A 25,932-nucleotide genomic window follows, 5' to 3' on the forward strand; every position below is an offset into this window, starting at 1 on the left:
GAACCACGTGGAAACGAGGCAAGAGTGAGAGGCTCCCAAGGTTTCCTCCTTCTATGGAGTTTTTCCTTGCCACTGTCACCTCTGGCTTGCTTACTGGGGGCTTTGGACAGGAATAATGTAAAGCGCTTTGAGACAATGTAACGTTGTGAAAATACACTATACAAATAAAACTGAACTGAATCGAAAAACACAAGAAATTCAAATAAGCACTAATGAAATTTCAAAAATGCATAAAATAAATGAATAAAACAATTGAAATGGTGTGTGTGTGTGTGTGCGTGTGTGTGTGTGTTGTCCAGATGCCCTTTGGCTTGCTCTCCTTTCCTGAATCCAGCCTCTCCCTTTGTTTTCACATGGTCTCCTAAGAGCTCCTTTACAAATCCTGAACATCAATAGCTAGAGCTGACACCTTCAGCAAAGCCCGGAATGGTCTCTATACCAGAAAGGTAATAAAAACAATTTACTGGCCTGGGGCATTTATGTCTACTTTATTTATTGAAAGTACACTCTAGAAATACCCCCCCCCCCCCCCCAGCTGTAGCCTGGGAGCAGATCCTATTAGTGAACAGTGTGTTTCACAGTTCAGCTGCTCGCTAAGGGAATTACGCAAAGCCCAGATTACCTAAAGGACAATCCCCAACCTGTCAGTCGCTGTTGTAAGTCACAGCAGTGGAGGAATCCTGGAGGGGAATAGGGGGCCCTGTGATCTGGGGCAGCATTGGAAGGGTAGGTGGGGGTCGGGGGGCGGGGAGAAGAGGCCCTATTGCTGGCACCCATCACTCAAACTCAATCCTGTCGTCGGGGGGGGGTTTCCGTAAAGTCTGGAGTTTGTGCCTATGATGTCGGACATCAATAATAAAACACACTGGTTTGGAAGGAAGGCAGGATGCTGCTCTGACTCCACAGCTGTCTAACTACGGCCATGTTTGTGGGCTGAAATTATCGCTGCTCGCCGTGCAATTAGTCAGCCGGCAGGATGCAGCCGCATGAGACGGGGGCGGAGCTCTGTGACTCGCGATCAGCTGCACAACTCAAATTCCACACCTGCGACCTTTGAGGTTTCGTGTATTTGATCACCTTGCTTTAACAAGCACGATTCATATTTATAGTCAACTGAATCATTAATATTAAACATTCAGTATAAAGTAAATCCAACACAAAATGCTGATATGGCAACAGAAGAGCTGTACAGTAATTTACAAATTCTCAGTAAACTTTCTGACTGTAACAATTTTGCAACACACTTATGCTTATTAAAGGAACAAATACAAACTATTTTGGAGAAAAATACCAAATAACTGCCTCAAGAAGCAAAAGAGACAGTCTACAGTTGGCAAATGCTCCTCTGGAGGGAGTAACCTGCTATCCTTTCACTCTGAGAGCTCCCCCTAGTGATCGAAGGGCGGAACACCGCTTCAAATAGATGTCCGACACATAGTTAGTAATTTATATTGCTCCGATTGAGCATGGGGGCGTCAGACACTGGAGGACCCTAATGGGAACCATTCATCTGTGCCCATCCTCCTGTCAGCCAGCCAAATATTGGTCGCAGCCAGAAAGGTGCCCCTGCTCTTCACATGTAGCTCCAGTACTTTGCCCTGGAGTGACTGGACGTCGCTGTACTCAATCTGGAAGGAGACAAGCAGCAAACCCAAATCACCATGCATCAGCAATATAATGAACAGCAATGTGCTACACAACAGCCCTGCCAAGGAAACAAATCGCACACTTAAGGACAGTCGCATAGGCTGGCAGAAGCAGCCCTACAGTTCATCCTGGGACAGTGTTCATCATCTCTTTACCAGGATCTGAATGAGCTTCCAGTAAAACGGGCACATCCTTATTGTGGAAGTATATGTGGTGGTACAGGATTAGGTACAAAAATATGCCTGAATCACTGTCTGAAACTATGGTCCCACCCACCCAATCGAAGACAACAAAAATGGGAGTGTACCAGCAGGGATGGTAAAAGATGGATTACAAAGGTAAGGTGGTCATCCAAGAAGGGAGACTCAAGGTAATGCAGAGAGCAGGATCTCTGCCAGAGTCTCGCCCTGCGGCCCTGCTGCCCTGCTCCCCTGTGGCCCTGCTGCCCTTCTCCCCTGCAGCCCTGTGGCCCTGCTCCCCTGTGGCCCTGCTGCCCTGCTGCCCTTCTCCCCTGCTCCCCTGCTGCTGGCAGCATCTCCCCTGTGGCCCTGTTCCCCTGCGGCCCTGCTGCCCTTCTCCCCTGCGGCCCTGCTGCCCTGTGGCCCTGCTCCCCTGTGGCCCTGCTGCCCTTCTCCCCTGTGGCCCTCTGGCCCTGCTGCCCTGCGGCCCTCTGACCCTGCTGCCCTTCTCCCCTGCGGCCCTCTGGCCCTACTCCCTGTGGCCCTGCGGCCCTTCTCCCCTGCGGCCCTGCTGCCCTGTGGCCCTGCTGACCTGCGGCCCTTCTCCCCTGTGGCCCTGCTGACCTGCGGCCCTCTGGCCCTGCTGCCCTGCGGCCCTACTCCCCTGTGGCCCTGCTCCCCTGCTGCCCTTCTCCCCTGCGGCCCTCTGGCCCTACTCCCCTGTGGCCCTGCTGCCCTTCTCCCCTGTGGCCCTGCGGCCCTCTGGCCCTGCTGCCCTGCTGCCCTTCTCCCCTGCGGCCCTCTGGCCCTACTCCCTGTGGCCCTGCGGCCCTTCTCCCCTGCGGCCCTGCTGCCCTGTGGCCCTTCTCCCCTGTGGCCCTGCTGACCTGCGGCCCTCTGGCCCTGCTCCCCTGCTGCCCTGCTCCCCTGCTGCCCTGCGGCCCTACTCCCCTGTGGCCCTGCTCCCCTGCTGCCCTGCTCCCCTGCTGCCCTCTGGCCCTACTCCCCTGTGGCCCTGCTGCCCTTCTCCCCTGCGGCCCTGCTGCCCTGCTCCCCTGTGGCCCTGCTGCCCTTCTCCCCTGTGGCCCTGCGGCCCTGCTCCCCTGTGGCCCTGCTGACCTGCGACCCTCTGGCCCTGCTGCCCTACTCCCCTGTGGCCCTGCTCCCCTGCTGCCCTGCTCCCCTGTGGCCCTGCGGCCCTGCTGCCCTTCTCCCCTGCGGCCCTCTGGCCCTACTCCCCTGTGGCCCTGCGACCCTGCTGCTGGCAGCATCCCCCCAGACAGCTGGCACCATGACCGGCCAGGTTCCTCACCAGCTCATTGAACGTGGGGTTGCTGCTGTTCCGCACCATGTTCGTCTTCTTCTTGGAGCAATTCCCCGGGTCCGGCCGCAGTCGTGTCACCACGTAGGCATCAGGACAAGAGCCATTGGGCATCCTCTGGGTCATGTCGGATGACAGCACAATTTAGGGATCACAGCGAATGAGTTACAGGCTCCTAGAGTCGTATATCTACTTTGAACTTGTCTATAATTTCAATATTCTTGGTATTCATTCATGTTCACCAATTATGCAAAGAGTGTCTCATTTAGTCTCTCAGGCTTGGCATACAGTTGAGAGGGCCATATATTTATATGCAGCAGATATTTATGAATACATCTGTGCATATAAGTCATAAGTGATTCCTTCTGCACAAATCCCTGAGAAGCTGACACAATAAATCACAAGTGCATAGGAAAACTCTACCAAGCCCTGGGCCCACGGTTCAGAGGTTTAATCTGATTTTAACTATGATTATAAATGGAGCAATTTCCATTTCTTATATATTTGGAGAGCTTCCCCCTTTACAGTCTTTGACAGATAAATTATCAAATGGGCTTGAGTGGAAAACAAATTCAAGGGAATAGATCAATTTAATTTCTCCAAGAGGAACAAGGTTGGCCAGGCCTACTTATAAAATATTACATATTATATTGTTATAAATGATATTGAAATTATTATATGTACAGTAACTATGACATTGAAAACCGTCAGTCTGGTAAACAACCATAGTGTGAGTGACCAACAAAAGCGAAAAGGTGACAAGGACGCCACTTAGGGAACTGACAATGTTCTTGAGATGCTTGATGAGAATCGTTAGCTTGAGGTCCTTGTAGGTCATACACAGCTGGATCTGAGGTTTGCTCGGCCAGGCCAGGTCTGGAACCCACATAGCAGGAAATGTAATGTACCATCAGATTCTGGGGCTGCCTCCCTCTGATTCTCCATCCATCCATTCACAGGCAGACATTTTATTCATCACAAGAACGTTCCACTAACAACGATATTGGCAGAACTGTGTACATGTAAAAGGGATTATTAAAACTATGATCAAATGTGAAGGCTGACATTGTGCAGCATATATTGTAATAAGTAACCAAAGAACTGAAACAGAATATAACTCATAACCTAGAATGATACATATTTGGAAAACAGCACCTTTTTTGGATTCCTCTGCTGTATGTGTCTTGGGACCATCAAGAAACAAACTGCACACAACTTCATTCTGTGAGCAGATAGAAATCAGGAGAAGAAGCTTCAGCCTTCCATGATTATCTTCATGCGGTAGATGTCAGAAGGAGTTCTGCTACTCACGCCTTTGCAGGGACCATTAAAGAGCTCTTTCAGATATTTGTTAAGCAGAGTCATTCTCCTGCTGGCAGTGAAAGACATTTTGTACCAACCAGGGAACCTGTGAATTGCCAGGTATAAAATAGGCTGTTATATATTCATCAATACATTTCATCCAGCTTTGCTTTAGCAGTGTGTTCAAATATAGAGAAGATGATGGCAAAATAGCTTCTGATTCTGAACACCAGTGAGGGCACATAACACCCAACAGCTCAAAGCCATCTACATAATAATAATAATATATGGCTAATACAGAAAATGGCTTAACACAGACATCACACATGAACAGGATGCACCCCACACTTATACAATTATTGCAGACACTGATGGGACGCTGGAGAACAACAATCCACCTTCACATCAACAACACAACAATGCTAACAAATACAATCTACATCAGGAGAGATGTCTTTCGGGGAGATGTGCTCCATCCTCTCTGGTTCTGTCTGGCTCCTAACCCACTATCAGACTCAGTAGTACACACTATGGATATAAATTCATTATCCAACACCAGCAGAGCATCCAGTCTGCCGGAACCAACGTGCACGTACAGCATCTGCTCCATATAACAGGGAGTTTGGCCTGGACAAATGCAAAACACTCCATGTAGAAGAAGGAACCCTGAGACAAGGAGGCTTGACTCTTCAAACTGGTGACCAAACTGGTGCAACGACAAAGAATGAGCTATACAAGTAGCTGGGATTCCAACAGGCCAGACTTACTGAGTATAAACACATTCAACACACACTAACCCTAAAATCACATCTACACACTTACAGTCAAAGCCATCAACACATATGCAATACCAATACCAATACTTACATATTCCTTTGGAGTAATACACTGAACATCCACAGAGTTACAACAGCTCCAACGGAAAACACGTACACTACTAACAAGACAAACATCATCACCCAAAATCAGCCGCTGAGGCTCACCCTCTCACTGGGGGAAGGTGCCTCACAGACATACCAAATCTCCACAATACACAGACAAACACATGAGAAGCTTCTTCCACATAAAGCAGAACACATCAGCACTGCACGATGTTATAGTCCATGCAGACACCATCTACACACCACTTAACTTACACAACATCCACATAAAACAGAACATATTAAACAAGTGAAATAAGCTGCCCTATGACAGAAGCATAGTCACAGAAAGAATCGGCCGCTACCACAGACCTGACATCACACTGATGGACAAACAGAATAAGACCACATACATTACAGACATCACCTTACCAGACACACACAACCTACAAAAGCCACAGGGATATCCCAGAAAATAATTAAATAACAACAACAACTGATACATTATTGATCCTCTTGGGGCAATTCTCATTACTCCTGCCCCAACTTGCTCTCTGTAGGTGACAGCAAGCTAGCTGAGAAGGTGCAACAACATGTGATAACAGCCATTGTGTAACAGCCATCATACGCAGAAGAATTTCGCAGAATTACAGTCTTTGTACTCACTCTGGGAGCAAGGACTCCACAAACTTTTTCTGAAGTTCCTTGTGGATCATCTCAAATTCGCTGAAGGTTCTCTCGCAGGTCAGATAACCATCCTCGATTTTCACATGGAGCTCATATGTCTGTTCCAAGGTTCATCATTTCAGTACCATGAAGTGCAGTTAGCGAAATGGATATGAGCTATTTAATTTACAAACAATATGGGCACAATGTGGATTCAAAATACACAACTCCATGATTAGCCATTACCTCGGCTAACCACCATTTGCAAATACGACGGCAATAAAATATTAATTTTGCAGCCAATGTGCACATTTACGACCAAATTTCTGAGAATTTTAAAGATCTTTGAAGTATAATGTACAAAATATTGAGTATGGAAGGCTGAAGTAAAGTCTTAAGCAAAGTTGTGGTCACAGTCCAAGCTACCATGACTGAATGACCAACTGATTGATTGGTTGGTTGGTCGGTTGATTGCTTATGCCTGGCACATTACCATACACAGATTTAGCTGCTGACTGTTGACTTCTTCATGGCACATTATATGTCCCTTAATTTTTAAGGTTCAGGATTCGTCACACTGACGTTTAGCATAAATGACTGTTCAGGTGTCTGAAGGGCGAGTCTTACTACTGTTCTGCCTTTGTCTGAGAACTTCTGGATGACGGCTTCCTGGATGTTGGTGTGGGGGCTGGGCACTGGCTGGGCCGGCTGCCTGGCCTTGAGGGACTGGCCGAAGCTGTGGATCAGGAAGTTGAACTTGACTGGCAGACTCAGGCAAAGGCTGTCCTTAATCATCCTGGTGGAAGAGAAAAGTCACATAACAGTTGGGTTTCCCATGAGAAGCAGCTACAAGGCAGGAATAAGCAGCAAGGACACAAACTGGGTGTTAGCAGGTAGGAGGAGGCTATCCAGGCTCTGCTAGCAGGAGGGGAATTAATTATCTATAACCTTTCTTACACTGTAGGGTATCATTCATCAAGACTGAGTTTGGAATCTCTTTTATTCTAATCTGTTTTGTAGGTTATTGTACTGAGACTAAATTAGACAAGTTGTCCCTCAAAACTCAATTCTGTTTACTGTAGCATTTATCACTTGACTTTAAGGTATAACAGGAGTCAGAGTAATGTAATCCCTGGGCGTTGAACCTTTGAGTCCCAGGTCTACCTCCTCAACCGCTATGCCACCCGTTTAGGGTACGTACTTAGTGAAGTATGATGCAGCTTCCAGGTCAGAATCCTGAGGTCGGAGGTTGTTGTAGACATACTGCAAATCCTGACTGTTCTTCATCTCAGGTAACCCAGCTCCAGTCATCTACAGGCACCACACGAGAAATGACTGTAGGACACACTTTTAATCCAAGCAGCAGCAAAATATACAATACAGGCCTTGTGTTGTGATCACGTCTATTTTAGCCTTACTAACTTAGCCCCCCATTGGATATCATCTTACAGCTAAATGTGCACTAATGAACAGGTGTATTGTGTTTATAGGGTGGATTTTAGAACAGTTCGAATACCGGGTGTGATCAGGGGCATTCTCTCCTTCAGAGACATTCTACAAAGCAGAAGTGGGTAATTCAGATCCAGAGATTAAAAGTCCAGACCAAGATTTTGTTTCAACCAACCAGTTCAGTACTCTGTGACTGTGACTCTTTACACTCAACTCTCTGAAACAAACTCTCGCCCTGAACTTCTACTCTCTGGACCTGAACTGCCTACCTCTGCTAGAATATGCTCTCACCAGCTCCAGGAGGCTTAGCAGTACAGGGCAGCGCCTGCGGATGGCGTTGTAGGCCTTGCAGCAGAGTTCCACGAAGCTCTGGAATCTCTGCGCCATCTTGCCCCCAACCGTGATTAAGTGCAGCATCTCGGACGTGAAGATGAACGGACAGCGGTCTCTGCAAAGCCAGGAGAATGTCCCAGTCAATCAGAAGGTATCCCAGGGGAACAACATGAAGTGAAAACTCGTTTATTTCTGCTTTATTTGTTCTAAATAAAATGAGATCACAACACAAGAATGGAACTTGCTGCTATGCATCTCTGAACATTTCTCTGCTGGGTCTGAAACGCTACTTTCCACAGAATCTTAGAGGGGCTGTATTTTATCTCCGGAGATATTTTATTGCACTGTGAAATTAAATTGAGATTTTAGCTGCTTCCTCACCTCCACTGAAAACATACTTCAAATTACAGTTCCATTACATTGCTCACGTAACTCACCTATATTTCATTCTGAATCTCTTATTTACGGTGTTCATTTCTCCTACATTCTCCTGTTAATTTCTCCTATATTTTAAGTTAAATAATTCAAACAATCCCCGGAGCACTGAAATGGATAAGAAGTAGAAGATGGGTGGATGGGAGTTAAAAATGAAACATCCAGTGTTTCAGCTGCGAAATAACAGGTACAGCCTTGAGACTTAGAGCTGATCTGTGTGGACAGTTGGAGGGGCTTGCCTCTTGATGGAGCCGAACTTCTGGGCGTTGCCCATGATTTTTCCGAAGTCGATATGGAACATGTGCCCGCTGTGTTTCAGCATGATGTTGTCGTTGTGCCGGTCACAGATGCCCAGGATGAAGGTGGCCACACACCAGCCCGCACAGGAATGCAGGAAGTTCATCACAGCCTGGAGATACAGTGGGAGGGAGGAGCACCTCCTCAGTGAGTCGGCACCTCCTTTTCATCCAAAGGAATCACCAGCCTTGTTTTTAAAAACTGTACCCTTATTTGTACAATAGTTTTCTGTATAGCTGCAGGGTCCCTCTGAGTGTAGATCTCACTTAATGGGCTACAGTTGTTTCTTTATTAAATGTTTGTTTACCCATAATTCAAAGTTATTCTTTAGCTTTCTGCTCAGCTGCAGTATCAATGGTAGTCTGATCCGGTAACGGTGCTCGTACCTCCTCATACTCCTCCTCGGTGCGGTTCCACATGTGGAACCACTTCTCCAGAGTGTCCTCCCGCAGGGGGCCACGGAGCCCCCACTCCTGCTGGATCTGCGCCAGGGTCACTGCCTCAGGAATGACCTCTAGCAGTCCTGGTGTAGGGCCGGCATGCACGCGCAGACGCACGCGCAGACGCATGCGCAGACACACACAAAAGAGCATGCGTGAGCACACGTTCCCACTGCCTTTTTTTCTGTCTGTCAGTGTCACTATGTTGCAGATGTTCACTGTGTTGCAGTGTCTATAACTGTTAATGGCAGGAGCAGCCAGCCACCTGCCAGACCTGCAGAATGTTCGGAATTCCACCTCAGCTTTGATTACATCATTAAAGATGAAGAGTTACGACTCCCTGTGTGAATCACGCATTAACTCAAATGTGTGATTTAAGTCAACCGTGAGTCAGTGGGACACCATCTGTATAGGTGTCTCTCCACACCCCTCCCCCAGTGTGGTGACTGTGGATTCAAGATTCCAGATTTTATTTGTCACATGGATTTGGAGGGGTAGGTATAGTAGGGTAAGACAAAGGCTAAACAGAAAATAAATAAAAGGTTATGCACAAAAGTACTGTTGGAAGACAGGATGCAAAATAGCCTTATAAGCAGTTTGCAAATGAGAGACATTAATAATGAACTGACAATTGTAAATAAGTCATCAGGGTTGCTGACTGGCATGAGATTTTCAGTTCGATTCTGCACACACATGCATACACGTTTACATGTAGGTATTATGGTTTTATCACCTTGTAAATAGTCTTTAGGGTTTGCAAACTACTCCAACATTTTTATTGAAGTTAACTTTAAGTTTTTAATGGAATAATATAGATGTGCAATAAGATTTCTTGCATAAGCGTGACTGTCACACCTGCTGCATGAGAGTTGGCAACTCTGAGTCATTCGGCATGTTTTTTGCCTGAGGACAGAAGCTCTTCTTCAGCCTCTCTGCTTTGGCCATCAGACTGTAAAACCAATGGAACCCATTGCAAAGACTCACCTTGGTCTCTTCCAGTGGCGACACACCTGTAAGTAACCATGCGCATATCCAGGCCACTCTCCAGCCAAATGCGGTCCATCGCACGGACTGCCTGCAGCACCAGCATGTCCTGGCCCAAGTTCTCGCCAGTCTGCAAGACACATGACAACTCCTGAGAAACTCCCCAAACAGAAACCCTTGTCAAACCAGGTATTTAAACCATAAAGCATGGTGGCCTAGCTAATACCCAGGAGAAGCCTGTGTTTGTACCCTTAGCTTAGCCTCCGGTGTTAAAAACAGAGACCTGGGTTTGTTCCATTAGCTTTGTCTTCAATGTTAAAAACAGAGGCCTGTGTTTATACCCTTAGCTTAGCATTGGGTGTTAAGAACAGAGGCCTGTGTTTATACCCTTAGCTTAGCATTGGGTGTTAAGAACAGAGGCCTGTGTTGGTACCCTTAGCTTAGCATTGGGTGTTAGAAACAGAAGGCTGTGTTTATACCCTTAGCTTAGCATTGGGTGTTAAGAACAGAGGCCTGTGTTTATACCCTTAGCTTAGCATTGGGTGTTAAGAACAGAGGCCTGTGTTGGTACCCTTAGCTTAGCCTCCGGTGTTAAAAACAGAGGCCTGTGTTTATACCCTTAGCTTAGCATTGGGTGTTAAGAACAGAGGCCTGTGTTGGTACCCTTAGCTTAGCATTGGGTGTTAGAAACAGAAGGCTGTGTTTATACCCTTAGCTTAGCATTGGGTGTTAAGAACAGAGGCCTGTGTTGGTACCCTTAGCTTAGCCCCCAGTGGTAAAAACAGAAACCTTTGTTTATACACTTAGCTTAGCCTTCATTGCTAAAAACAAGGGCCTGTGTTTGTACTCTTAGCTTAGCCTCCGGTGTTAAAAACAGAGGTCTGTGTTAGTACCCTTAGCTTAGCCTCCGGTGTTAAAAACAGAGGCCTGTGTTTGTACCCTTAGCTTAGTCTCCGGTGTTAAAAACAGAGGCCTGTGTTTGTACCCTTAGCTTAGCCTCCGGTGTTAAAAACAGAGGCCTGTGTTTGTACCCTTAGCTTAGCCTCCGGTGTTAAAAACAGAGGCCTGTGTTGGTACCCTTAGCTTAGCCTCCGGTGTTAAAAACAGAGGCCTGTGTTTGTACCCTTAGCTTAGCCTCCGGTGTTAAAAACAGAGGCCTGTGTTGGTACCCTTAGCTTAGCCTCCGGTGTTAAAAACAGAGGCCTGTGTTTGTACCCTTAGCTTAGCCTCCGGTCTTAAAAACAGAGGCCTGTGTTTGTACCCTTAGCTTAGTCTCCGGTGTTAAAAACAGAGGCCTGTGTTTGTACCTTTAGCTTAGCCTCCGGTGTTAAAAACAGAGGCCTGTGTTTGTACCCTTAGCTTAGCCTCCGGTGTTAAAAACAGAGGCCTGTGTTGGTACCCTTAGCTTAGCCTCCGGTGTTAAAAACAGAGGCCTGTGTTTGTACCCTTAGCTTAGCCTCCGGTCTTAAAAACAGAGGCCTGTGTTTGTACCCTTAGCTTAGTCTCCGGTGTTAAAAACAGAGGCCTGTGTTTGTACCTTTAGCTTAGCCTCCGGTGTTAAAAACAGAGGCCTGTGTTGGTACCCTTAGCTTAGCCTCCGGTGTTAAAAACAGAGGCCTGTGTTTGTACCCTTAGCTTAGCCTCCGGTGTTAAAAACAGAGGCCTGTGTTGGTACCCTTAGCTTAGCCTCCGGTGTTAAAAACAGAGGCCTGTGTTTGTACCCTTAGCTTAGCCTCCGGTCTTAAAAACAGAGGCCTGTGTTTGTACCCTTAGCTTAGTCTCCGGTGTTAAAAACAGAGGCCTGTGTTTGTACCTTTAGCTTAGCATTGGGTGTTAGAAACAGAGACCTGGGTTTGTTCCATTAGCTTTGTCTTCAATGTTAAAAACAGAGGCCTGTGTTTATACCCTTAGCTTAGCATTGGGTGTTAAGAACAGAGGCCTGTGTTGGTACCCTTAGCTTAGCATTGGGTGTTAGAAACAGAGGGCTGTGTTTGTACCCTTAGCTTAACATTGGGTGTTAAGAACAGAGGCCTGTGTTGGTACCCTTAGCTTAGCATTGGGTGTTAGAAACAGAAGGCTGTGTTTATACCCTTAGCTTAGCATTGGGTGTTAAGAACAGAGGCCTGTGTTGGTACCCTTAGCTTAGCATTGGGTGTTAGAAACAGAAGGCTGTGTTTATACCCTTAGCTTAGCATTGGGTGTTAAGAACAGAGGCCTGTGTTTATACCCTTAGCTTAGCATTGGGTGTTAAGAACAGAGGCCTGTGTTGGTACCCTTAGCTTAGCCCCCAGTGGTAAAAACAGAGGGCTGTGTTTGTACCCTTAGCTTAGCCTCTGGTATTAAAAACAGAGGCCTGTGTTTGTACCCTTAGCTTAGTCTCCGGTGTTAAAAACAGAGGCCTGTGTTTGTACCCTTAGCTTAGCATTGGGTGTTAAGAACAGAGGCCTGTGTTGGTACCCTTAGCTTAGCCTCCAGTGGTAAAAACAGAGGGCTGTGTTTGTACCCTTAGCTTAGCCTCTGGTATTAAAAACAGAGGCCTGTGTTTGTACCCTTAGCTTAGTCTCCGGTGTTAAAAACAGAGGCCTGTGTTTGTACCCTTAGCTTAGCATTGGGTGTTAAGAACAGAGGCCTGTGTTGGTACCCTTAGCTTAGCCTCCAGTGGTAAAAACAGAAACCTGGGTTTATACCCTTAGCTTACCCTCCAGTGTTAAAACAGAGGCTTATGTTTGTAACCGTAGCTCAGCCATCAGTGTAAAAACAGAGACCTGGGTTTGTTCCATTAGCTTTGTCTTCAATGTTAAAAACAGAGGCCTGTGTTTATACCCTTAGCTTAGCATTGGGTGTTAAGAACAGAGGCCTGTGTTTATACCCTTAGCTTAGCATTGGGTGTTAGAAACAGAGGCCTGTGTTGGTACCCTTAGCTTAGCATTGGGTGTTAGAAACAGAGGCCTGTGTTGGTACCCTTAGCTTAGCCTTCATTGCTAAAAACAAGGGTTTGAGTTTGTACCCTTAGCTTAGCCTTCGGTGTTAAAAACAGAGGCCTGTGTTTGTATCCTTAGCTTAGCATTGGGTGTTAAGAACAGAGGCCTGTGTTTATACCCTTAGCTTAGCCTTCATTGCTAAAAACAAGGGTTTGAGTTTGTACCCTTAGCTTAGCCTTCGGTGTTAAAAACAGAGGCCTGTGTTTGTATCCTTAGCTTAGCATTGGGTGTTAAGAACAGAGGCCTGTGTTTATACCCTTAGCTTAGCCTTCATTGCTAAAAACAAGGGTTTGAGTTTGTACCCTTAGCTTAGCCTTCGGTGTTAAAAACAGAGGCCTGTGTTTGTATCCTTAGCTTAGCATTGGGTGTTAAGAACAGAGGCCTGTGTTTATACCCTTAGCTTAGCCTTCATTGCTAAAAACAAGGGTTTGAGTTTGTACCCTTAGCTTAGCCTTCGGTGTTAAAAACAGAGGCCTGTGTTTGTATCCTTAGCTTAGCATTGGGTGTTAAGAACAGAGGGCTGTGTTTGTACCCTTAGCTTAGCCTCTGGTATTAAAAACAGAAGCCTGTGTTTGTACCCTTAGCTTAGCCTCCAGTGTTAAAATCACCTTGGATAAAATCATTGACTGAAGAACAAACTTTCTGAAAGTGTAAAAGCCATATGACCTAGTCATCGATCCTCAATCTTATGTCCAACAGTTACCTTACAGATGATGGAAATGTTTCTGCCCAGACTGTCCGCGTTGATAAAGGCTACTCCCAGAGGAGCTGCATTGGAGTTGTAAAATTTGCAGGCCTAAAAGAGATAATGAAGAGCTTGAGAGATGTGCATAACATAACCAGGCTTGGCCACATAAGGGACACCAGTGCGGTGGGATCTACCTCTATGTCCACACCCCGCACAAGGAGGGCAGGGTCAAGTGGCAGGCGACACATTACCCCTCCCTTGAAGAAGTCACTCATTTTGATTCTTTCATGTTTTAAGATATCCTGTAGGACCAGAAACAGGATTTGCAAATGCTGTATACCACATTCCACAAGTGCCAGCTGTGACAGGAGCAAGAGGCATACACAACATGATGAAGGTTCCAACTGGTCTCTCGTACAAACTCTGACCTTCCTCTTGGCCTTGTCCGCCATGCGGATCCGCTCCGCCGCTGCCATGAGCAGCTTGACCAGCTGGTGCTCATTCTCCAGTTCCTGCCGCAGTTGCCGCCCGCAGCAGTACCTGAGTCCGGCTTGTACCTTGCTATACCAGCTCTGATAGTGCTTATTCGTCTCCCGGGCGTCTTCCAGTAGCCTGTGGAGTACAGAGGTGCCGCCAGCCATTACAGCATCGATTGCGGCAGTACCCACTCCCTCTTAGATGGCCTTCACAGAATGCTTCCTAACTTTGAGAGAAATTCTGCCTTTGGGGGATTTTGCCAAGCTATGATACATTAATGTTCACCATGACCTTTAACCCTGTCACACCTGATCCTGATGAGATGCCGATCCTGCACTCACCAGTAGAGCTGATGAGCCATGCGGACACTCTGCAGGGATCGGGAGAGCAGGAGGAGAATCAGGGGCCCATTCAGGTTCCATTCCAGCTTCAGAGCCTGTGGATGTTTCGGGGAGGGGGGGGAGTTTAGCCCACTCCTGCTGTTGGTGCCAAGTAACAAACATGGAGGTCTCCAGGCCGTAGAGCCAGAGCCCTCACCTGGACCAGCTGAGGGAGACAGCCCTCCAGCTCCACATCTGAGAGCTGCTCCAGACGCTGGACTGCCACCCTGCGCACATTTTGGTCCTGGAAGCTGGACATACAGCATGACAACATCGCATAAGACAGTGGCACTGGCAGAAGCTGACCACTTCATAGTGGTTGTGCTTTATTTCATATCAAAAACTCTACAAATTCCTGCAGGCAAACGCCATGAAATCCCACCAATCACTGAGTAGGAGAAGGGCCTCCTCCGGGTTACGCAGTGGCCAGTGTTCCAGAATGCCGTAGATCTCCGACAGGTCTTCTGGTGTCCACTGTGGGGCGCCGGAGAGGAGGAGGTGCAGGTAGGTGTTGTCTTTGTTGCACGAGTGCCGTTTGCTCCAAAGGAAGGCCTTCTCATTGTCTGTCAAGCTGGGACACAAATTTGAGGACGAGATTTCAGGTAGGGATGCTTGTGCAACACACCGGACGGCCAAAATGGGCAAGTCATCTTGTGTTAGCCCGCCCGGGAGCGAGGATGACTCACAAGGACACGCTGTGCTTCTGGGACACGTTCACAATCTTCTTGTGTAGCTCCTCAAATGGAGGGGTGATAAACAAGGAGCAGGCGAGTGACTTTGGTCTCTTATACACCCATCTGTGTGTATCTGGGAACTCCACCTGGCAAGTGGAAGACAGATAAATAAACAGTCCCGCTTTATCCGGGATTGCAGTGCTGATTTGGCTTAAGTACAAGGTACACGGAAAACATAATTGTGAGACCGGCTTATGCAATCTTGGGGGGTGGGGGTGGGGCTGATAAGATGAACAATGAAATTTCATCCCAGAACACTGTTGGCACTACATACACCTCCCTCCTATCAGCTAGTGTATGTGCAATATCCAAGGTGTGCCACCAGGGGGCAGCAACATTAATTGCTCACCTGTAGAATGACTCCTGTGGCTTGCCTGTGGCTGTCTGACACTCCAGGTGTTGGTGGTTCAGTCAGTTCTTCGAGTGCAGACATGCTCAGCAGAACTGTGCCACTGACAAGTTTGCTGAGAAAGACAGCAAGTCATCATTAACGTCCATGGTCCGTCCATTACCATCCACACAGGCCATAATAAACCTAAACTTAAACTTAGCCATCATCGTTAGCAGGAAGAGCAGAGTCAGTACCAAAAATGCCACGAAAATAGATATGTTATGACACAACGTGTTACTGCCATGCCATGGTGATGAGCCACCGCGTTCAGCATCACTGACTCGACATCAGCAGCCCCCTACACATACAGAGCAAATGCCACCTACTTGTCAGCAAAGAGGGGCAGGACAGCCCATCGCAACAGCTCCGGGGTCTTCCCCTGCTTCGAGCCCAGCAGACGGAAGGTCAGCATGGACTCATAAGGCAGGCTGTTGATCTGAATTGGGAAGCTCATCCTGAGGTTCAGGACAGGAGAAATACAAAGCTGTCAGGAGTCAACGTCAAGGTCAAGCAATGATCCAGCCTTCGAGAGCCATCGTTCACAAGCAGCAGAGTGGATCTTACTTCCTGCTGCACTGTAGCTTGTTTCCCAGAGACAGGATTGTGCTGATGTTTTCTGAGAGCGCAGCCTCACACAGCTGCTTCGAGCCGTAGGTCAGGGCACACGAGATGCAGAAGTAATCAAGACTGCATGTGACCAAAGGGACAAATGAAGGATGGCTTTAGAGGAAGCTGATGCTTAATGCTTATCACGAGAGGGGAGACAAAGCGATTCGTATAAATATTTCATGTGAATATTTCAAAAGAATCTGTACGCAGACAGAACAAAAGAATGGTTAAAAAGGGTTTTAAAGTGCATTACTCTCTTTCAGAGAAGGAGGTCAAGGCAAAGAGAGAAAAGCCAACTTTAAACGCAGACTGGACCTGTTTATTTATTCATGATTTATGAAATCCGCAGCTCAGACTTGCGACAGATGGTACACCTTTCTATGATTTCGGCTTTATTGTGATAAATTAAACGTGTCAGGCTCTCTTTAATCACTTGGCTTCTTTAATGGCGATATTCACACAGTAGAATGTCTGCACATACTGCTGTCTTTACAGTTCTGCACTGTCACTGTTGCCGTGGAGGTATGGTAGCTATCCTGGATAGCGTTTTCGCCTCACAGCTGTAGAGTTCAAGGGTCAAATGTAGCCCCTGGTTTTGTGTATGCAGCTATTGTACTACCTAACCTTAAATTAAGGGTGGGCGACATGACAAAAATATAATATCACAATTCTTTTTCAGGTAGGATCACACTCCACGATCTAATCACGATTCTTTGTCATGTCCGTTTTTAAGACTATTTTGCAAATTACCGCATGTTTGTAGCAGCTGATGCATTCACACTGACTATCAGCATACTCTTTCAGTAAAATGTTTGTCATGCTGCCGTCTGACACGACAAATAACAGTTTTTGCGCTGTATCAGTTTTGGAAAATCCAACCAAGTTCCATATTACCAATGTGGAATTCTTTTTAGAAGCTGACTCCTCCACGACGTCCATGCAGCTACGTTGTGTTGTGGAATGTGTTGCATGTTGGGACGAGTGAATAAAAGGTAGCGAGGAAGAAATCCAAGGCGCTACTGATGGTTTCCTTTTTGCTGGCGTGTCGATTTGGCTGACAAAACAACTTTAGTGCGTGCATGATCCACAGAACCGCAACTGACAGAATCTGCACTATAGAACAATACTAACAATCTCTCCGTAAAGACTGATTGCAGAGACATTTTAATCAGTTCCTTAATCAGATCTAATATCGTCAGATAGCACACCCCTATCTTAAATAGTTTCCAAGGTAGAGTGGAATCCCATCTGGAGAGGTTCTGTCTCACTGAGGCAGGGATGACACTCTTCTAACTGCTCAAAATCAAGACGACCAGCTAGACTGCCCACATACCTTGCTATCCAGCTGGGCTCCAGCTTGTAGAAGGCAGCCAGATCGAGCTGGAGGATTTCGTCGTTGTTGGCCACGTCAGCGCTGAGGGGCTGGGGACCGCGGAATGGCTGCTCACTTCGGTAATCAGAGTCAAAGTTGCTGAAGAACGTGTGCAGCAGCCGGCTGAGGGCATGGTCGAGCCGTAGCACCACTGGGCCCAAAATGAGATAAGCAGCTATTGCAATCGCTCTGAGCACTGCACCTGAACCCCAGCCAACTGACGCCTCTCCATAAGACTGACAAAAGACCCATCATTCCTAAATGATTTCACCATCTGATGTCATTAAGGGGAATTTCTGTTCCAATGTGGTCTATAAGCCTACGTGAATAGATTTTAGTCTGGAAATGATCAATATGTCACTGATGGGAATACCTAATACCGACCAACACCTGTTCCACTTTGGTCGATGTGCTCAGCATATTAAACCTCATTCCTATGTGATTTTTTTCCCCCGCCTCCCTCGTTACGGTTCTTAATCTTCCGTTTCCCATGACTCCTTGGTGTTACCAAAGAGCCGAGAACAGGGCAGCACAGGAAGGACATGAAAGCAGGGCGGTTGGACCACATGGAACAGAGGCGCACGTCGAGCGATGAGGTGTCGGTCAGTCTGCAGGCTTACCTCGCTCATACTCCACACAAGTCTAAAAATAGGTGGAAGAACACACACATTGTGTCAGCACAAGACTTTTATTTACGGCTATATGTCAACAACTTTCATGTATTGAGCCAAAGAGGCATATGTGTTGTTTACATGAACAAATAATATCAGGTAACGTATTGCTTCTGATTTTATACAGGGCATTAAGTCACTTCGAGGAACACCCTATATAAGTCAGAGACGGAGTGTGTTACCAGTCTCAGATGATTGGTTCTCTGGAGTTCACCGATGGCATCTTCCAGTTCTCTTGTGGAAACTCCACACAGCAAACTGCTAATTGTCTGGACCTCTTCTGCTATTGGAACCACATTGTTTCCATACTGCAAGGTATATAAATTGGTTCAAATTCAGTACCAGTTCGGTTTCGAAGTTGTAGTGACTGGTTCTGTCAGTCCTAAGGGAGCCCCAAAAAACCATCATTCAGCAGGACACGATGAAAATATCACACCTGGCTTTGGATGAGTTGCCGAATCTCTTTGCTGTAGTACTTCAGGTGGGTCTCCAGAGCAGTCCTGTGTGGAGCAGATTCAATGAGAAGATTCTTTTCTATTCATTTATTCATCTGACATTTTTTTCCCAAAGCAAAATACATTGTTTCGAGAAAGCAGGGTCAGGAAGTCCCTGGTCCTGCTGGCTTATGATTCATCTGTGAGTTTCTTAGGCCAATACAAGAGCAATAATATTATTTGAATGGTACTTCTATCTAATATCTAATGTGCGAAACACTGGAGAATATATTTACTGACACTGGGAATACAAACCTATTTACCTATTAAAATACAAACAAAATGTTCCTTTGGAAACACAAAGGTGTATCATGTCTTGTTCATCACTTTTCACCACATCATATATATGGTAAACAGTAGCGTATATAAAGGCATGTTTACCTCGATGTATTGAAGACAAAAGCAGAACCCAAAAGGTGTTTGATGTCAAAAGGGCAGCTGTCGTCTTCATGCTAGAGAAGAAGCTGTTTTACCTTCTCAATTTTGCATTTGCAAAACGCAAAAGACGTAAAATATCTCCACAGCTGTCACGACAGAACGGCCAGTGACGGCACTCACATCGCGGGCCAGAGTCTCCTTCACGTGGTCCTGATGCAGGAGTCTGAGTGAAACCTGCAGGCGTAACCTCTGGCACGTCAGGATGCTCTCATGCATTCCTAGCATTTCCTCACTGAGGAGAGAGCGCAGGGCAAGCAAGACAGGACTAATGAAACACAGGGACTGTAGGGGAAATAACATGCTGCACAGATTAACGATGGCGTACACTGCTACGGTAATGCTGCCAAGGAGGTTATAAGGTCTCACTACTGCACTGTGATTCAGCTATTCAGTCACTGTATATCTAAACTATATCTACAGAACAGCAGGGCTGGATTTCCAGGATCAAAATGCACAGTCAAAGGCTTAGGTGATGTTCCTCACTTTTTGAGGAACTCCTCAGAGTCACAGAACTTGAGGAGGTGCTGGCTTGCATCAGCATCAGTGGCCTCCAGCACGAAGCAGAGCACCTCTATCAGGTTCCGCACCGTCCTGTTGACTGTGACAGAGGAGACCTGGCTGACATCTTTACCAACATGCAGGGACCCGCGTTCCTGCTACATTCCAAAGGCATGAAACTCCCTAAGACACAAAAACAATTCAATACTCAAAATCCACTGTTCTGCCACCTGGTTATGCAATACAGACTAAAGGTAAAGGGGGGGGGGTGGAGAGGGGGTGCCTCTGGAACAGCCTGGATGGAATGTTCATCAGAGGGCACACATTTACACATATGAGCAACTCAGACGCACCAATGCCCCTAACTGAGTTTGGGTTGTGGGAGGAGACCATGTGACCCAAAGGAGTCCCAGGAAGAACATGGAAAGTGCATGGGAAGAGCATGGAAAGAGCATGGGAAGAACATGGGAAGAGCATACAGACTTCATATAAACAGTGACAGAGCAGGATTTGAACCTCCAACGCTGGTGTTCTGAGGTGACAGACATTGCCTGGCCCAAAACTCAACATATAAACAGAAACGCACATGACATAATAATTTAGATTATTTACTCCATGGCAGCTCTGCTGCAACAACACAGTGACTCACGAGGGGCTGTGAACGGGACCGGATGTGGCAGCCACGCAGCAGTCATGCTGATGTCGACCATATCGTCCTCCTGCAATCTGGGATGGAAAGGTGAGATGCGACCCCACACCAGCCCAGGGTTGAACGTCCTGTCACTGTACGGGTAGCACTGCATCAGCCTGGAAGGGCAGAGAACACAGCTAAACACATCACTGAACATCAGGAAACATCGGCCCTTGTCTCACTGGAGTGAATCCGAGTGCAGAATGAAACCCTTTTCTGGGTTACAGTGACAGGCATAACCACATAGGAAAGGAGAAGTAAAACATGAACTGTACCTGGGACAAATACAGTTGTAATAAATACAACAATCTTAGGGCCATATTCCACCAGCAGGTGCAAAAGTGCTTTTTACAAGTGAAAAGTTCTGCACATTTTTTTGTCTGCGCAAAAAGTCAAATTAGTTCATCGCATAAGAAAAAAGGATTGAACCCTCAATGATTCTGGCTACAAGCAAAACGTGGCACAGGGACTTTGTGATTTACCACATGAATCTAATTCAAGGAACGGCTTACTACACTTAAAGTATATGGGTCATTCTTACAAACCTGAGAATTTTTTGAAAAAGAAACGCTACAATGAAATACAGTACAGTGGTACCTCGGTTCTCGAACTTAATCCATTCCGGACTCCAGATCGACTCCTAAAAAGTTCGAGTTCTGATCGAAATTTTCCCATAAGAAATAATGTAAAACCAATTAATTGGTTCCCGGCCCCCCAAGATTACACCTAAATATGTTTTTTTTTTTTCTTTAGCATTTAAACACAAAATGAACAGGATAAAACAAGAGCAGCATTTTTTTCTTAATGGCTTCCAAAACGATAAAGATCTTATCCCAACATTACCCCTGTCCTGCCCCGATCGTCCGCTCTTTCCGTGTACCACGCCCCCTTGTTAACCTCGTGTGGAATCCCAATGTGATCAGCTGTTTCTGGTTGTTGTCATTAGTCCTCTGTATTAAGTCCGCGTTTCAGTTTGTTTCCCCAGTCCGGTCATTGGGTGCGTTCGACTTGCTTACAGCGCTGGCTTAAAGCAACGCATTCTGATCCTGACGCAATGCATTACGGTTAGATGCATTGCGACCTCTCACTCGGCTGCACAAACTGGAACCGCCTCCGTGACGACACACCTTTGCCCTTATTGGCTGAAGAGTTTAGTTACACGCATGACGTTTGTATCCCAGGCAGTTCAGATGCGTAATCTGCTATTTCTCCCAAATATCACGTAAAGTAGTGAGAACTGGTTTTCAGTTAATTTACCTGGTAAAATAAAGTTTAAATAAATTACATAAATGCTCTAATAGTACACGTAAGTTAGTGGTTTATTATTGTTAGTTACTGTAATGTTGCGCTGCTTTATTTGGTTAATCGTCCAGCCTGTGATGAAGGCATTCAAGTAAGAATTGCATTGTTGTATGACTCATTTCCTGGCGCGTACAATTTATATTAGGTCAGCGATCACGGTTCGACTTCTGATATTCAGATCGAGTTCTAGGTCAAACTGGTTTGTTCAACTTTCAAGAAATTCGAGTTCTAGTGAGTTCGAGAACCGAGGTACCACTGTATATGTTTTTTTTGTAGAGCAAATGACATCACCGTATCTTTTTAGATATATTAAAATTGTCATTTCTTGTTGTGATTTAATGATTTTTCAACCATTTGTCATAACAAATATCCAACTGTTTGACAGATTTATGATCAAATAACATAAAACTAGATAATGTGTTTTTAAATCTTCCAACTCAATTTTTATGTTAGTTTTATCATTTTTCCCCTGTAACTCTTGCCCTGGATTTGATTAAATACTTTATTTAGGCCCCCTGTAAAGTGCTGGGCTCCCTGAATCTGCCAGGGTATCCGTGCCCCTACTGCGCCCCTGGGTAGGGCCCCTGTAAAGTGCTGGGCCCCCTGAATCTGCCAGGGTATCCGTGCCCCTACTGCGCCCCTGGGTAGGGCCCCTGTAAAGTGCTGGGCCCCCTGAATCTGCCGGGGTATCCGTGCCCCTACTGCGCCCCTGGGTAGGGCCCCTGTAAAGTGCTGGGCCCCCTGAATCTGCCGGGGTATCCGTGCCCCTACTGCGCCCCTGGGTAGGGCCCCTGTAAAGTGCTGGGCCCCCTGAATCTGCCGGGGTATCCGTGCCCCTACTGCGCCCCTGGGTAGGGCCCCTGTAAAGTGCTGGGCCCCCTGAATCTGCCGGGGTATCCGTGCCCCTACTGCGCCCCTGGGTAGGGCCCCTGTAAAGTGCTGGGCCCCCTGAATCTGCCGGGGTATCCGTGCCCCTACTGCGCCCCTGGGTAGGGCCCCTGTAAAGTGCTGGGCCCCCTGAATCTGCCAAGGTATCTGTGCCCCTACTGCGCCCATGGGTAGGCCCCCTGTAAAGTGCTGGGCCCCCTGAATCTGCCAGGGTATCCGTGCCCCTACTGCGCCCCTGGGTAGGGCCCCTGTAAAGTGCTGGGCCCCCTGAATCTGCCAGGGTATCCGTGCCCCTACTGCGCCCCTGGGTAGGGCCCCTGTAAAGTGCTGGGCCCCCTGAATCTGCCGGGGTATCCGTGCCCCTACTGCGCCCCTGGGTAGGGCCCCTGTAAAGTGCTGGGCCCCCTGAATCTGCCGGGGTATCCGTGCCCCTACTGCGCCCCTGGGTAGGGCCCCTGTAAAGTGCTGGGCCCCCTGAATCTGCCGGGGTATCCGTGCCCCTACTGCGCCCCTGGGTAGGGCCCCTGTAAAGTGCTGGGCCCCCTGAATCTGCCGGGGTATCCGTGCCCCTACTGCGCCCCTGGGTAGGGCCCCTGTAAAGTGCTGGGCCCCCTGAATCTGCCGGGGTATCCGTGCCCCTACTGCGCCCCTGGGTAGGGCCCCTGTAAAGTGCTGGGCCCCCTGAATCTGCCGGGGTATCCGTGCCCCTACTGCGCCCCTGGGTAGGGCCCCTGTAAAGTGCTGGGCCCCCTGAATCTGCCGGGGTATCCGTGCCCCTACTGCGCCCCTGGGTAGGGCCCCTGTAAAGTACTGGGCCCCCTGAATCTGCCGGGGTATCCGTGCCCCTACTGCGCCCCTGGGTAGGGCCCCTGTAAAGTCCTGGGCCCCCTGAATCTGCCGGGGTATCCGTGCCCCTACTGCGCCCCTGGGTAGGGCCCCTGAAAAGTGCTGGGCCCCCTGAATCTGCCGGGGTATCCGTGCCCCTTTGACCCCCTTAGACAGTAGTGCAGCTAGAATGCAGACCTTAATCATCTGAATACCCCCCAGGATGGGATCCCAGATATATTTTATATACAGATGCTCCTCAACTTAACAGATGAACATATTGTTGAATATGAATATGATATGATAAACAAATAAGTAACAGTACAATACATTGTAAATCAGTATGAGATGTTTACGCTCGCGATCGCTACAGAGACCGGGAGTGTGGCTGTGTGGACGCTGCCATCACTCTGTATCAGCAGAGAGTATCGTACGGCATATCGCTATGGTTACACTAGTAATGCATCATCGTAAATTTGAAGCATCATATATGTGTTTACTTAGGCATGTCAAAATTTGCATTGAAAGACATAGTTAAGAACATTTATAGTATATCTATAAAATGCTGTGCAGTTTACTCCACAGACCGAAAATGTGGTCCTTACCCAGAGACCGACCTACGAAATGCAGAAAGTCTGTCATTACCCTCCTCTGCTGTGTCAATCAGTTTCAGGGTCCAGTTGCCCTAAGCAAGACAAAAAGTAAAATTCACATACTGATCAAGCAAAACAGGAAATGGCTCCATGGTGTGTAGCAGCAGGAATCTTCTCCCTTCAGTCATTCATTGCAAACACACTTCCCCAGTGCCTCCGATTGCCCGGCTCTCATCCAGTGAGTCAGTCTCCTGAGTACGTGACCAGTGGTACTTACGGTGTCGTCTGTGGTATTCGCTCGGCCGAGTCGACTCGGAGGGTTACTGGAGGGTATGGAGATACAAGAGAGGGGTCTGTGGTGCTTCACGGGCTGCTCGCTGAGGGCCCGAGTGCGGGGGGGCAGGGGTGGATTTCCACCCCAGTCGTCCTGGAGAGCAGATTTAGAGGAAGATCCACCCTCATGGAGTGTCGGGGGTCGGGCCAGACATGCCTCAGCAGAGTCACCTTTTGGGGGTCGGGGGGGTACGGGTGGCAGGTTACACTGGTGATCAGACGGCGGGGGGACCAGGGGAGCGGTCTGAACCCGAGTCGGTACGTCTGGCCCGACCGTCTTAGAATGCTGGACTGGGACAGAGTTGTATATGTCTTGCTCATTATTATCTAAGAATATACCTGATCTGTAAGCTAAAGCCATTTCCAAGTCATCCATCAGGGGCAGCGGAGTGTCACTGTCCCTCCCCTGAACCCAGTAGGTGTCTTCCTGAGAAGGATCCATCACTGGTGGAAAAGCTTTAGACTGGAACTAACTGGAGTTCAATGGAATCTCTCATCTTCTGTCATCACGCTGTCTGCAACTTTAGGGACATAGAACAATAGAATTATCACTCTCTGAATCAGAGGTCAAATAGCCGGAACCTGATTTGTGGTATTTTCTTTAGCTAGCTATTCCAGAATAAATTTATCATGGTTTATAGTGACAGCCGTAATTACAGTCATGCCCTGTTGAAATGTGAATCTTGTTGGGCTTTAGAAACCAGAAGCGCTGTTAGACCGTTGAAAACAAAACAGCAGTCAGCCCCATAAAGGTGTAATGATTAACAGTAAGTGAACGGCACGTGGCCCGTCCCTAACCGGCAGAGAGGTTTGAATGTGAGCCGGCACCTTTTCCCGGCTCTTTCCCGGCTATTATCTCTGCAGTAGCCCAGAGCCCTGTCCACCAGGCACTCAAAGTCATTCATTTGCTGGCCTTGTTCACAGTATTTACATGCTGCACTTTGAACAATCTGTGCTCACTGCACTTAGACCTTTTCTTCCGTTGTTCATTTATTATTATTAAAAAAAAAAAAACATAAAAATATATGTCTATGGATTGTCAGTTCCCTACTTAAAATAAATTTCTTAAAACAGACCTTAATGTCTTACTTTGATCTGTCACAAATGTCCCAAGGCTGGTAAACATTAAAACACCTTATGTGAAGCAAAACAAGAGGCAACTCTTACCTTTATCAGGTATATTCTTCCATGTTTGCGGTATAAGCCGTCCAGCTAGCTCCATCAGATCCTGCAGACTGCTTTCCTGTTCAGACCATAAACTTACCTCAGACTTATCAAGCCTTTGGAGGGTAAAACTTAACGCCCAACTGAAGGAGAAAAAAACAGCTTCTTCCAGAAAGCATGTTCACAAACTCCAACCCCTTAATCTGATTGGTCATCTGCCAAGCTAGCTGCTTACAAGAATACCTTTCACAATACAACATGCAGCGTCACCTAACAGTGTAATGCAATCCTTCTGTGACGTTTGAGACACCTAGTGACTGCAGGGTCGGCCAATCCCGAGAGTAACTGGGGCTAAAGGCCTCGCTCAGGGCCCAGTGGTGACCTCACTCTGCTGACCCTGAGATTAGAACCAGTGACCTACTGCCCATAGGCACAGCGTACAACCCCAGTGATCCACACACTGCTACAGACCTGTTGTTAGGTGTGTTAC

At 47.3% G+C, this 25,932-nt stretch overlaps 1 protein-coding gene across 1 annotated transcript; it reads right to left on the reverse strand.

The window, feature by feature from the left end:
- Positions 1–726: 726 nt before the first annotated feature.
- On the reverse strand, positions 727–25,546 carry pik3c2g (phosphatidylinositol-4-phosphate 3-kinase catalytic subunit type 2 gamma). Its single transcript, XM_072714919.1, has 33 exons — positions 25,446–25,546; positions 24,223–24,799; positions 23,958–24,037; positions 20,296–20,453; positions 19,632–19,746; positions 19,269–19,380; positions 19,092–19,162; positions 18,653–18,716; positions 18,399–18,524; positions 18,166–18,187; positions 17,507–17,696; positions 16,129–16,251; positions 15,891–16,019; positions 15,523–15,637; positions 15,126–15,259; positions 14,822–15,010; positions 14,597–14,690; positions 14,401–14,495; positions 14,011–14,194; positions 13,777–13,884; positions 13,598–13,690; positions 9,914–10,043; positions 8,876–9,012; positions 8,432–8,601; positions 7,716–7,872; positions 7,177–7,286; positions 6,603–6,771; positions 5,976–6,094; positions 4,459–4,555; positions 4,303–4,369; positions 3,932–4,023; positions 3,139–3,264; positions 727–1,628 (listed from the first exon to the last, which is right to left on the reverse strand). The coding sequence occupies exons 2-33, from the start codon at positions 24,718–24,720 to the stop codon at positions 1,476–1,478; spliced, it is 4,227 nt and encodes a 1,408-aa protein (XP_072571020.1). The 5' UTR covers positions 24,721–24,799; positions 25,446–25,546; the 3' UTR covers positions 727–1,475.
- Positions 25,547–25,932: the final 386 nt, after the last annotated feature.

The sequence above is a fragment of the Paramormyrops kingsleyae genome, chromosome 1, assembly GCF_048594095.1.
Source record: "Paramormyrops kingsleyae isolate MSU_618 chromosome 1, PKINGS_0.4, whole genome shotgun sequence".
Lineage (NCBI taxonomy): Eukaryota > Metazoa > Chordata > Actinopteri > Osteoglossiformes > Mormyridae > Paramormyrops > Paramormyrops kingsleyae.

What these genes read in the sequence shown, in the direction of transcription:
- pik3c2g (XM_072714919.1), bottom strand. Translation starts at nt 24,720, where the DNA reads ATGGATCCTTCTCAGGAAGACACCTACTGGGTTCAGGGGAGGGACAGT. An exon ending in CGAATACCACAGACGACACC is followed by an intron (nt 24,038 to 24,222) that starts GTAAGTACCACT and finishes TGTCTTGCTTAG; the next exon opens with GGCAACTGGACCCTGAAACT. An exon ending in GAGCCCAGCTGGATAGCAAG is followed by an intron (nt 16,252 to 17,506) that starts GTATGTGGGCAG and finishes GGTCACATGCAG; the next exon opens with TCTTGATTACTTCTGCATCT.